This window comes from Cornus florida, unplaced genomic scaffold (genome assembly GCF_030987335.1).
Source record: "Cornus florida cultivar Cherokee Brave unplaced genomic scaffold, ASM3098733v1 CherokeeBrave_3.0.0_Hap2_Chr08, whole genome shotgun sequence".
Lineage (NCBI taxonomy): Eukaryota > Viridiplantae > Streptophyta > Magnoliopsida > Cornales > Cornaceae > Cornus > Cornus florida.
In genome coordinates, this window is record NW_026775578.1 from 29,515,168 (window position 1) to 29,528,795 (window position 13,628).

Genomic DNA, 13,628 nt, shown 5'->3' on the forward strand with positions numbered 1-13,628 from the left:
TTGTTCAACCTTGGTGTTTCGTTGTCTTGGTTTAAGTTGCCCTTGCTAACTTTGTAATCTCTTCTAAATCTAGCAGATTTTAGTATTAGATAGATAGGGCATTCATCCTCTTCAGAATCATCTCACCGTCGGTCTCTCGTTGTCGATCAACAATCTCCTACTTACTTTGGAATCTCTTCCAGATTCTTCGTAATTTAGCATTATGGTAGGGTTTCTAGTGAGGGAGAGGTGGGATTTCTAGTGACACAGTAGTAGAAAGAGAACTGATTCTTTGATAATTGATATTAGGGTTACAAGGGTGAAACAATAATTTTGTAATTCTTTTATTATTTCAGCATTGGCATAAGCAATTTTGTTTATTAAACAGATGACAATATAAAGAAGCACATTAACTAGGCTACCAGCTAAATCTAACAGGGGGTGTTAAAGTGATTTTAAACAAAACCTCTAGATAGGTCGAGATAATTTATCCTAAATAATAAGGAAGTATGAAAGGTTGTAGAGAGAGATTGCATGTTGAAGCCGAACTAGAACATTAACCGTTAGTAAATTGGAGAAGATTTTAGAATAATAGAGAATTTGTAAATGTGTATACATTTAAGTGGAGAGTTCTAGATTCTAAATCTTAACCAGTAATTGCAATTCATGTATCTATATTGAGTATAGGTCACAACTATAACAAGAAGCTTGTGAAAAGTCTAGGAATGAGGGAGTGTAACACGCTGTTTATGTAACCAAATAGGAAGAGGAGTACAGTGATTTTGATGTCTTTGTGTATAACACATCTGTTTTAGGTGTTTATTACATATATGTGTCCAAGCCCAAATAACAGAACCATTACCCCTCAGGCGAATGTGAGTAAAATGGATCAAGCTCCAAGGAGGGTGGAAGTAATTTGTCTCATCAAAAGCTCTATCTCAGTCTCAATGGCTGGGTTTGTACGGAATTGTACGGAATACTAATACGATAGTCATTTTTTCAATAAATTTTTACTAAATAATACAATAGTCCTTTTTTGAATTATACATAAATGCCAAACATTTTTAGGAGTGAAACTTTTTTGTAAAAAAAAATGGGGTTCACAATTAGGAAAAACAAACAAAAAAAAATTGGACTAGACTTGCAAAGCCCAAGACGGAAACTAACCATTGGGAAAATTAGAAACCCAACCTAGAAATTTTTGTTGTGAATGACAGAGGTAGATTACATTTACATGAAAATGAAGGGAAATTATTTATTTATTTTTTCCTGAATGAATGCAAGGAAATCATCAAGCTTTCAGAATCGTTAAAAATAAGTGAAATTATTTTAATTTATAATTTTAAAACAAAAAGAAGATTAATTTAATAACTTATTTAATCAAGGGTCTTTCTAAATTTGAATCAAAGAATCTTTTGCCATCTTTAATCCCAGTTATATATATATATATATATATATATATATATATATATATATATATCTATCTACGTACGTGTGTTTTTTTGTATGTGGGTTTGATGAATGTAAGGTGTGTGTGGCGTGTGAAAAACAGAAAACGAAATAGTGATGACTTGGCGTACAGGTGAGAGGAAAAAGAAAGTGTAATAGAGTGGTTGATCAAAATATTCGGATTTTTAGAAAGAAAAAAAAGAAAAAAGAAAAAAAACAAACAAACAAACAAAACAAAAACAATGCTTATTTTATCCAGACTAGAGCGATTGTGATCTGACATTAATTGCAGATTCCTATAAGGAAAAGAAGTGAACCAGATGTAAAGTCTGTAGGGGACGGTTAAGGAAGTGATGACTGTAGTCCATTAGCCCAAGCTAGGCTTGCTTGGGCTACTTTTGTTCTTTAGCCCAATACATACCCTGGTTTTTTTTTGCATTGACTCTATTACTGTTAAGTGTTAGCCTATGTGGAGAAGGTATTGGGTGCACCGTCAATTCATCATGCCAAGTTATTGATATACCTACTAATAAAAGTTCACCATAGGGTCCCATCATTTGAAAAGATATGCTCAAAACTACCCTTCAAAAACTGATTGATTTGTTATATTTTCTTTGGCCGGGAATATTAATGATATGGTATGCCGGCTCACTCTATAGTCTATACTACATAGGGGTTCTTTTATTTATTTTATTTATTATTTTTTAAACTTTGGGTAAGTTAAAACTATTGTAAAAGGAAAATAAAATACAATATCCATGGGAATACACCTGTAAATTTTACAATCCAAAGAAACTATTTGGGCCAAGCTGAAGTACAGAGGACAAAATGTTGAAAATAATCCATCTACTATTCCAGCCCACATTCAAAAGGCAAAACTTGTCAAACAACCCAAGCGGGGGCCCAAAACAATAACTGAAAGGCGAAACCATCAACGAGATAGAGCGCCAACTACATCCATCCATCCATCCATATTTGCAGACTTAATGCCGTCTTTGGTACGGAAGAAAAAAATTAGATGAAAGGAAGAGAAAAAGGAATATATGAGATATTTTTAGGGAAAAAAAATGTGGATTTCTTTCTTTTTGTTCAATTGGATAAAAGAAAAGATAAGAGAATAAACTTAAAATTTCCTATGTTAGTTGAGAGAGAAGGAAAGAGAAAATTTTAATTATTTTTACCATTATATCCAATAATATTTATAATATTGTAATTTATAGAGGATAGTATTGTAATTTAAAATTTGTATAATTTATGATAGTACTATCTTTGTCTTCCCTCCTTTCTTCCGCCCATTTTTGGGTGGATGAAAATTTATAAGGAGAAAGGATGGGAATTTGTATTATTTATGATAGTACTATACTTGTCTTCCCTCTTTTCTTCCGCCCTTTTTGGGTGAATGAAAATTTGTGAATGACCTATTTTTCTTTCTTTCCTTGTATCATCTCCACTGAACAAAGGAAATTTGTTCCTTCCTTCCTATTTTCTCTCCACACATCTTCCTTCCTACCGAACACAGCATAAATGCATGATGTATAGGGTTCAAAGGAGTAGAAAAGGTTAGTGTTTGAGGGTTCAAAGAAAGATGGAGGGGAGTTCCAACTCTCGACAATTTATTTAGCGATGGCGCCAAACAGAGAAGAGTCTATTGCTAATGTAAATGAGATTGTGAATTACATTGACCTCTCTTGAAGTTTAAACAAATTATACACAAATAAATTGTTCAACGTTGATTATTTTAACCTTTCTTGAAATTCGACACCTGTAATCATTGGGATGTGTTGATCCAAATTTTATAAAATGACAATTTTTACATTTCCTTGTATAAAACTCTTACTCTTCAATTGTGTTAAAATAGGGGCAGTATTAATTTTTCATAGTCAAAGTCATCATTTATGAGGAATAGATTTGGAGGATGTTAAAGTAATATATCCATGGTGACTGAACTGTCAGTGTAATTTGACCAAATATTTGAGTCGTTGAGCGTAAATTAGTCAAATATTCACAATAAGTTGGGTATGGGCCTATGGCCGGTTGTCTAACATTCAAGCAAAACTTGTTCCACTCTCACCTAAAGTAGTGACTTGTCAACTGGAGGTTTAACAACCGTTCGAAAAAAAACAAAAAAAAAAAAAAAAAAAAAAAAAAAAAAACTGGAGGTTTAACAAAGAACTTGTTGCTAATTCAGGTTGCATTTAAATTGGATCAGCTTTAACCCAACTAAGTAATTACACACGTCATCGCACAATAATAACAATTTTGAAAACAGTTTTATTATTATTATTATTATTATTATTATTATTTTTTTAAGAATAGAAATTTAAAAAATTGAATAAAAAATTTAGGGATAATCACGGGAAATAGTTGAAAATTAAATCTAACTTATCCGTCACTTTAAGGATTAGATTGAATTGAATTAAGCCAATTCACGGATCGGATTTACCTGTTTCTAAATAGTCCAATATTGTTTATTTTAAGAGTTGAGATTTAGTTGGTGTTTAGGGTTAAAAATTAGTAAAACTTAAAATAATAAAAGAATAAAGAAAATAAAAATAATGTAAATATATATTTTATATATATATTTGACCGGATTGGATTGGTTAATAGGATCATTATTGTAAGAGTCAAATTTTTGGGTTACAGATTTTTTATTTATCAAACTGTACCCAAATTATGTGACTAAAAAATCGGTCCAATTCGTATAGTGATCTAATCGATTTCACATATTGACAAATCAAATAAACACCCCTAACTGACAGTTTCTAAAAATTATTTATTAAAAATGTACTACCTTAGGAAAACAGTTTTCTCTTTTTTTTGAAAAACTCTTTTTTTTAAAAAAAAAAAAAAAAAAACAACTGAACCAAAAAAATTCCAAGTTTTGAAAGTCAATAGCGCGTGCAAGTGTAGCGCGTGAGTCTATAATTGCCTCCCTATTAAAGTACTGACGCACGATGTACACGTTGGTCACAGCTGCCAAAAGCCGACTCTCTCTCTCTCTTCTTTCTCTCTCTTCGTTGCCAAATTGTTCTTGTTCAACCGAACCAGCACACGCTGTTCCAAGGTCAAAATAGGCGTGTGGTAAGCACGGCGTCGTTTACTCTCCCTCTTCTCTCTTCAACCTCCATTGTTTTCATCATTTTTACCTACTCTCTCTGATTCCTTCTCTTGTCCTTTTTCTCTCTCTAAGATCCCTTGATTTTGGTTTCGGTATTCGCCCTTCTGACCTGAGAAGAACCCTCCGGCAGCATTTAAAGGTAATTACATCTTCCCACTTTGATAAACGTATGCTATACATGTTTGATGGGTTTTGATTGGATTGATATATTGATTTGCTTCTGATTTGGGTTCTTAATCAATGTTTGATTATGGTTTTTGAGTTTCAAACGACAATGGTGTGGAATAGTTGTAATCTTTGATATTGTATGGATTGTATAACTCTTTTTAAGTTTTGAATTATGTAGCTGAGGTTTTTGGTTCAAGTCATTACCTGGGCAAGTCCATTTCACTGATAATTCAGTTCTATATTGTAGATTTATATATGTATTTATGTATGTATGTGTGTATAATGTTATGATAAACTGGGGTTCAAGTTCACTGATCTGGATGGCTTAGAATTTTCGAAAATTATCAATTTCCAAAAGTCAATTGGTTTGAGTTTTTTCTTCTGAACAATTCTTTGTTCTGAATAGTTTAATCGTTAGGTGATGATTCTGGAAGCTTGAGGTTTTATCAGCCCAAGTGTTGGGAAACAGCTGTTGGTTTTGGTGGTCGTTTATCTAATTTGATTTTGTTTCCTCACATATCAAGACAAAGTTGAATTCTGCAGGCGTCCGGATAGATTGTTCGTCTCATAAACTGCATAAATTGTGTTTATTATTTATTTTAGATTTGTGGCTATTCAAGTAGAATTCTTTCTCAGTACCAATAATGTCTGATTAGGTCTTGAATATATTTGCCTCTCCCCAGTTTTGCAATCTTTATCCTGTGGTTTTTTTTATTTTTTTTTTATATTTTTATTTTTTATATAAGGGATCATAGCTCTATTCAGTGACATATCAGAGCCTAGAATTATGAGGGTTTTAGTAGTCATGTTGTACCTGCACAAACACATGTAATTCTTTTAAATGCCCGAAATTGTTATATTCCGTTTGGTGCTTGTTTTCCACAAGTTCTAGCCTTTGATTTGGATTTCCAAAACATACATGGAATCTTCCCCTTTCCTTTGCCAAAGTTCAAAAGCTGTTGACTGACTCATGTCTGGCTTTGCTAGATCTAGAATTAAGTGAGGACGCATTATATGGACCTTACATATTTCAGACTACAGGGCATGTTATTTTTTATGCTAGATCATGGCTAGTCATTATATATGAGTTCATCTATTTACTATTATTGTTGGATTTTCAGCCTTTTAGGTCTTAGCTGTAGCGTTGCATTGCTGTTTTTTATCTACTTTTTTTATGTTCTATTTAATTATTTCATGTTGTAATGGCAGCCTGATTGTCAAAATTTTTAATTTTTGGGTTCATCATTGGCCATTTATCTCATTTGTCGCATTGTGTGGTGTAGATAGTTTTCTTACACTTGTTTTCTCTTTCTGCAGGCGATCCCCACTATTAAGGAATGAATATTTTCTTCAGGAACGCTACTGAGGAGTCTCTTCCTTCTCATCACGACTTTATTAGTTGTCCATTTTTGCGTAACATTAATGAGCCCACCAATTTCTCATTCTCATCATCCATGGCTTTCCCAATGCCTGTAAGTTTCATATTATATTGCTGATTTAAAACTTGCTTATGAGTTTAATGTACCATGTTTTTGTGATTTTTCCTATACATACATACATACATACATACATACATATATATATATATGTATATATAGCAAAAAATAAAATAATAATAATAAAAAAAAACCTTCTTGGGGTCTTCACAGCATGTAATCTCTGAGGAATAAAATTTCCATTATAAATTGTTTTAAGCAATGTTAGACCCAAAATAGTTTACTAAGACACAGAGCTAGTCTCTTCGATTTGCAGAACCCACAAAGTTTGTTTACACGATTCTGATCTCCCGCTTGTTGGCCTAAAGTCATGTTGCATCTAACATGATGTGTTTACCCTGTAAAGTGTTCTTATCATTGTTTTATCATTTTGTGCTCAGGTACGTGGAACCAAAGGTCCAATTTTTGAGGATGGTCCCAATTTTGAAATGACATTCAGGCTTTTCCATGGGCAAAATGGTGTTGTCCCACTTTCTGGAAAATCATTCTCACATTCTGACGAGTCTGAGTCTGAGTCGGCTCCTCCACACTTTAATCCTTTAGCAGCAAAGGCAGCCACCATCAGCCTCTCAGGATTTGGATCTGGAGGGCTGTTTGGCTTCGATGCATTTTTTGGGAAGAGGAACAATCAAAACAAAAAATCCAAATCATCCAAGAAGGAACCTTCTTCACAGGTACATGACTATTAATTTTGAAGTTAGATGTTCCTCATTAATTATGTGGTAGAAGTACAAATCCAGGTTCTAAGACCATAGATTATGGTTAATGTCATTCCTGCTGTACAATGATACGGACTTCTGAAAATTTTATTATAAACTTAATAAAAATTCTAAGAATTCATAGGAATATGAAATAGTCTACATTCTTTTAATATTGGAGGTTTTGAAACTGGCCACGGTTGAAATGAATCAATAATCAATTTTTTATTATTTTTTCCATTTCTTGACATATATAAATGTTGATCTGTCAGGGCGGTGACTCAAAGCACGAGGCACTGAGCAATGAATGGTTGGAAACTGGGAACTGCCCAATTGCCAAGTCATACAGGGCGGTAAGTCATGTCCTGCCACTTGTGGCGAAGGCTCTTCAGCCCCCTTCTGGTATGAAATATAAGTGCCCCCAAGCGATCGTTGCAGCTAGAGCAGCCATAGCACGAACTGCCTTTGCAAAGAATCTCCGACCACAACCCCTCCCGGCAAAGATTCTTGCGATTGGAGGATTGGGTATGGCAGCAAATATCCCTTTAGGAATATGGAGAGAACACACAAAGAAATTCTCACCTTCATGGTTTGCAGCTGTCCACGCAGCTATTCCATTCATAGGCATGCTGAGGAAGTCTGTGTTGATGCCTAAGACAGCTATGGCATTCACCATTGCAGCATCCATTTTGGGACAAGTCATTGGCTCCAGAGCAGAGCGCATCCGGCTGAAATCAGTTGCTGCAAGAAGATTGGCTCTCACTAAAACTTCTACTAACGGGTCCAGTCAATTACAAGTTACCGGACTTAATGGTGGACGTTGCAGTGAGATTGTTGAGTGGAGCACAGTTCCTATACAGGTTGCCGTGCCATCTTCATCAGCTGATGTTTTTTGCTGATAATTTTTTGTGCAATTGATCTTGTACTACTTTGTGTTCGGCAAAGTACACACTTGTATGTTTATTTGTTTGTTTTTGTCGTTGTGTATTCCTTTTATTTTCCTTTGTACCTTGAAATACCTGAGATCAACAATTGTCGGAATAAAAATTGGAAGGATGAGAATATTATTTTAAAGGTTGTTTTGCATTTGATTTGACGAGGGTTACAACAAAATGACGGGCATGAGCGTAAACATGGGCCATGGGTTGTTCATGGATATGATATGGATGAAGAACTTTGTTTGAGAACCGCATTTATCAGTGTTGGCCTTTGCACACAACCACCTTCCACAGACTACCTTCCAAAATGTTTTTATTTATATTTTTCGCTATTTATATTTTTCGCAAACTAGGGAGAGGGGAAACTTGAACAAAGGCACACTTTCCCGGACGCTCTACCAATTAGGCCACAGGTAATGTCCACATTTATTGTGTATCCAAATTCCTAAAGCTACAATTCTAGTGATTCATCTTGTTCGAATAGGGGGTTATGTGATTCAGTGATTCTCAGAGCAGGGTGTGCGTCTGTAGATAACAGTTGATGGTAGAGTTGTGAAGGATCCCAATACAATTCTCAGGTTTTTAATGCATACCATCTGTTTGTATTATGTCATTTTTGTGACCTAGTTAACATTTTGAGATGTTTTGCTTGACAAAATGATTTTTTAGAGCTGGTTCGGAGGTAGTCTATCACCGACTTCCATGGAAAGAACCTGATGCACCGTAAATGCTGAAAGTTCTATTTGAAGATGATGATTTGGTATATGACTTGAAATGGTGTTTCTTCACTTTCTGCATCATAATATGGTAATTGCATGGTTTTTTTTCCCATAACCGGGGTGTTCGGGGTTTTGCCTGGGACTCGTGCAAAGCTACCCCTCCACATGAATAGGACAAAATTGGGACTATGTATCGAACTTGAGACTTGCTGCTTCATGAGGTTCTTAGGCTCAAGTTTTTTCCAATGGTAATTGTGCGTTTCCATTGATGTAGGTAATGTTAGGCGCATTTTTTGGACTTGGATTATACTTGACTGCATAATGTGTGTTAATATGATTAACGTAATAAAGTTGTGAAGTTTTAAATTAACAAGTTGTATATCATATATTATATTGTTTAACCTTATGAAATATTGACAAAATTAATAAATTTATTCTCACAACTTGCATCAACTTCAATCAAGCTCGTACTTTATAATAAAAAAAGGGAGAACTGTACAAAATGGGCCAACCCTAAGGCAACCCTGCCCGCGCAAGAGCACCAAGAAGTTGCATCTACAACTGTAAAAACAGTTGGTATGTGCAACCACAAAGACTATCTATCTAATTAGAGAAGAACAGAGCCTGGAAGGCTCCAAGCTGCTGCAATGGTTCTAGAGGCCTTGATGTCCTTAATCTTGCAAGAAAGAAGATTAAGGGTTGCGAACGTCATCAGCCCAAGCTTGCATGTTAGTTGCGTTCCTTCTGTTTCTTTCCCTCCACAGAAAGTAAATGCAAGTTGGAAACACAATTTGAAAACAAATTAAGGCACTGGGGTGCTGCCATTCTTGTCCTTGCTACTGGAATTCACAAGTACCCCATTAAGTTTCCGGCCACCACTAAACAAAATGTTGTACTATTGCTTCTGATTTTACCTTATATGCATATCTTATACTCTCAACTACGATAAACATGTCTTTAATTTTATAATAAAGAAACCCTAGCACTATTTAGCTCTATTTAGGGTCACAGTCCCATATTACTATATCATTTCTTACTAACTCTACCAAATTAACTTTGGTATTCTATCTTCTCCCACTACAAGAAATTTGGTTTTTAGTGAGAGTCAAACCTAAAAGCCCTAAAACCATTCCTAATAGTCACAAGATTTTTAGAGACGGTAAAAATCGTCTGTCCCTAAAAAAATCAACCTTTAGGGACGGACTTATGGTCCCAAATAGGACCGTCCCCCTTTGATTTATTAGGGACAGTATTTACGGTCCCTAATAGGTGATATATTAGAGACGGCTTTGTTGTCGGTCGCTAATACAATACTTATTAGGCACAATTTGTACCGTCCCTAATAGGATTTTTTTAATTGTTATTATTAAATTGTGACGGTTATAAACTTTCCCTAATACTTGATTATTATTATTATTTTATTTTATTTTATTGTATTTATTTATTTATTTGCTCCGCTGGATTTGTGTTCTTGAAAAGCTATTAAACCACATCCACCTTATATATCAAAACATCATAACTAAAAAGTACGTACATCCACTATATCATTCTAAAAATAAAAAAATAGAGTATCACCACAATACGGTGCCAACAAACGAGCTCTTAATCTCATGATACTACAAATTCTCCAATTTTTGTAAACAAGAACTAAAAGTATCTACTAGTTACTTTAACATCAAATGGCTCCAAACATCCTCAAAAAGTACCTATTAGTTGTTGCTGCTCAAGTAGCTTCTAAATTGCATCCAACTTCTCCTCCAAATTTGTAACTTTCACTATAAGTTGTGCATTTTTTTCTTCTAACATTTTCCACCCTGTTTCTAGAATCCTCTTCATAAGATGAGGATGCACGTTGATGGCTTGGAACTACAAAACTATTTCTGAACCCACGACGATATCCCTTTCTGATACCTAATTGGTTTTCCACTATCTCAAACATTATTTATGATAAGAGTGGACCATCAGAATTGTGAGAAACTTGTGAAAACTTCTCTTTCATTTCATCCAGAAATTAAGATTAATGTTGTCACACCCCAAAATTTAATACAAGAACTACTTGTCCTGCATAAAAAATCTAAGGTATAACTTCCATCAATTCTCAACATACATCCTCCATAATAGAACTACAATGAATCCTGTCATTCAATTTAACAAACATGAGAGTCTGACAAATTTTATACAAATTCATAAATAGAGGTGCAATTCCCTCTAGTAAAACAAAGCATCTATGACCACTGAATCAACTCAATAAAGTTTCATAAAACATTAACTTTATTACAATAATCAGAATAAAGGAAAACCGAGCTAAAATAAATCAATGCGCAACGAGCTAAAATCCGTTCCCATCATGTAATCCCATCACGTTCCTACTCAACGTGTACCTGAAATGTGATAATGGGGTGAGCTCACAAGCTCAGTAATAAATGCTAAACACAATCATCGTTCAGCAAATTAACCTTACCTTATATTCCTGTATATATAAGCAACTCAAATAAGTTCATTATTCAAATGTGTATAATCCAGTTAATTATAAACTTAATAAATAACCATCTTTTATTTTTTAATAAATCGGCATATCTCACATGAGCCCCGGGCTCCCGTCCAATAAAATGGTGTGAATCGTATAGTCCCTGACTACCAAAAACACACGTGTGGCTGGATTGTACGTCTACTCCCCAGATAATCCCTGATCACGTCCACACAATAATGGCTCATTAGACCCATGGCCATAACAAAAGGATAGTGCACTCCCAAATAGGTAGGTCCCTGACCATACTCAAAAGTCATCATAGAGTCAGTCCCTGACTGCCCTCCGACTAATCCAAACTCATCATTATTATTTATGGTGAATTATGAAATACATTATTAATTAATAATTTAAAATCAATAAGTAATACATCCAAACACGCTTTTAATTTAAAAACAGAACCCTATAGACCCAACTAGTGAGAGTACAAAATTCTGGACATAGCCTAATATTAGATATGACTCCCTACAAAATTTCAGAAGCTAAGTCTTAATAATATTTCCGTACTCTCCATCTTAGTGCTGAAAATAATACTTTTTCGGGTTTTAATTTCGTAAAACTACCAAAATGTCATTTAAAAATCTGGATTTTAGCAAAACTAAGTCCATTATACTTAAAACTAATATTCTGGAATTTCAATAATTTTTTTTTGAATACTAAAAAAAAATACTCTTCTATATTTGTTTTTCAAAATTTAAAATAATTAAATATATTATTCATTTCGGTTGAACCCGGGTATTGCCCCCAACGGATTAGGCTCGGCGAGTAGATTCCAGTGATAACTTTCAATAGTCAAACTGATGTCTCACGGCAACACACTCTCCCTCACTCTCCATTGCCAAGAATGTGCTTCGTAGAGAAGAACCCAAAGTGGGTCTTCACCACCATAATGCATTTGCTTTTCTATCTGTTTTTCTTTTCCAACCAATATCTAACGGTTCTACCTTCTATTGACCCCAAAGTCTACTTTTAAGCTTTCCGTAGTCAATAAAGCTTAAGTTTGAAACATCAAATTGAATGCAAGACTTACAACAATAAATTATTTCAATTATTAAAATATTCCACGCTGAACTTTGATTTCTAACTCTCCGTAAATCAAACAATTCGTATAAGTATATTGATATATAATAACACCAAATCAGTTTCCATATATATATACACATATATATCAAATCAGTCTATTAATCAAGCTTAACATGCATATAGCAAGTATAAAAACATGTGAATTACTTTACTTCAATATCTACACACACACGCGCGCATCAAGTAAATGTCCTCCATTTAAACTTATATTCAGTGCTATTAGAACATGTGATAAAGTTTCATGCCATTCTATGCCTAATTTACATCAGATCGATATACCCCAATTCATAAAAGCATGTTATATTAATTCTTGATTAATCGTAATTAGGCAGAGTTTCGTATATATACAAGTATATAAAGCAAGATTAACTTGCCTGTTAAATATCGTAAAACCTCTCTCTAGCCGATCCTTTGGTCATCGTCTCTTTTTCCGGCTATTGCAGATTGCCAACGAAAAATCAGTAACCCGCTTCCTCTCTTTCTCTCTCGGTAATTTCTTTCTTCTTTTTTTTTTTTTTTTTATGAAAAATAATATCCTCGTACTGATACGATGTAAAATATAAAGGATAAATATAATTGCATTCGAGATAACCTAGGACTCTTATTTAAAGTTTTAAATTTTAAAGGAAAAACTCTATTAAATACTAAATAATAAAAAAAATAATGTACGAAATTTTAGGGTTTTACAAATGTAGTGTTAACATTAGTAGTTCAATAAAAAATTGACTATAAACTAAGTTAAGATGAATTTATTTTATTTTATTTTATTTTACTGGACATCTTAATTGACAATCCAAAAGTAAATAGTTTGTCCATTATTTAATATTCTATAAAAATGGTGTTAAATAATATATATTCTAATGAGTTAAATCCATAGAAAGACGTCGCTTTGTTTGGTTGGCAGTTCTCAACAAGCTACCCACACTTGACAGCAATTCCATGGCCTATAGGCATATCCCAAATCACTGCACACTTTGCCTCTCCTCTGGAGAATCACTGAATCACATCTTTTTCTCCTGCTCAATTACTGCTCCAATCTGGTCCCATTTGCAAAATACATGCGGCTTCTACACAAGATCATAGTGGAATGACTTCATTTTTTGGGCTTCACATCACTGGTCATCCAAAAACATTGCAAATGCCATAAACAAATTGGCACTTTCAGCATCCATTTATCACATTTGGGCAGAAAGGAACTCGAGAATCTTCAAGGACATTTCAAGTTCTCAGAACTCTGTCTTGTTCAAAATCACTACCTCCATCAGAGAACGGCTCCTGCCTTTGTCATTCAAGGATGGTGTGGCTACTTGGCGTGCCCGTCATGTTTGGGATCTTCCTTCTTCCTTCATTCGCCCTCCCCCTCGACCTCCAGATGGGTCTTCTCTGCAGCTCTGAAAGCTTTGAAAGCTTGTTGCCTGCGTTGGCTTGCTTTACCGGATATGATCAACAACTT

General features: G+C 34.3%; 1 protein-coding gene across 1 annotated transcript; it reads left to right on the forward strand.

Moving 5' to 3' along the window:
- Window positions 1-4,383: 4,383 nt before the first annotated feature.
- LOC132271044 (uncharacterized) lies at window positions 4,384-7,982 on the forward strand. The gene is made up of 5 exons (XM_059772289.1): window positions 4,384-4,509; window positions 4,619-4,685; window positions 6,032-6,186; window positions 6,591-6,884; window positions 7,181-7,982. The coding sequence occupies exons 3-5, from the start codon at window positions 6,052-6,054 to the stop codon at window positions 7,805-7,807; spliced, it is 1,056 nt and encodes a 351-aa protein (XP_059628272.1). The 5' UTR covers window positions 4,384-4,509; window positions 4,619-4,685; window positions 6,032-6,051; the 3' UTR covers window positions 7,808-7,982.
- Window positions 7,983-13,628: the final 5,646 nt, after the last annotated feature.

Bases quoted from the DNA above. Each gene is read 5' to 3' on its own strand.
- LOC132271044 (XM_059772289.1), top strand. From the start codon at position 6,052: ATGAATATTTTCTTCAGGAACGCTACTGAGGAGTCTCTTCCTTCTCAT. The intron at 6,187-6,590 runs GTAAGTTTCATA...TTTTGTGCTCAG, and splicing joins CCATGGCTTTCCCAATGCCT to GTACGTGGAACCAAAGGTCC. The intron at 6,885-7,180 runs GTACATGACTAT...TTGATCTGTCAG, and splicing joins AGAAGGAACCTTCTTCACAG to GGCGGTGACTCAAAGCACGA.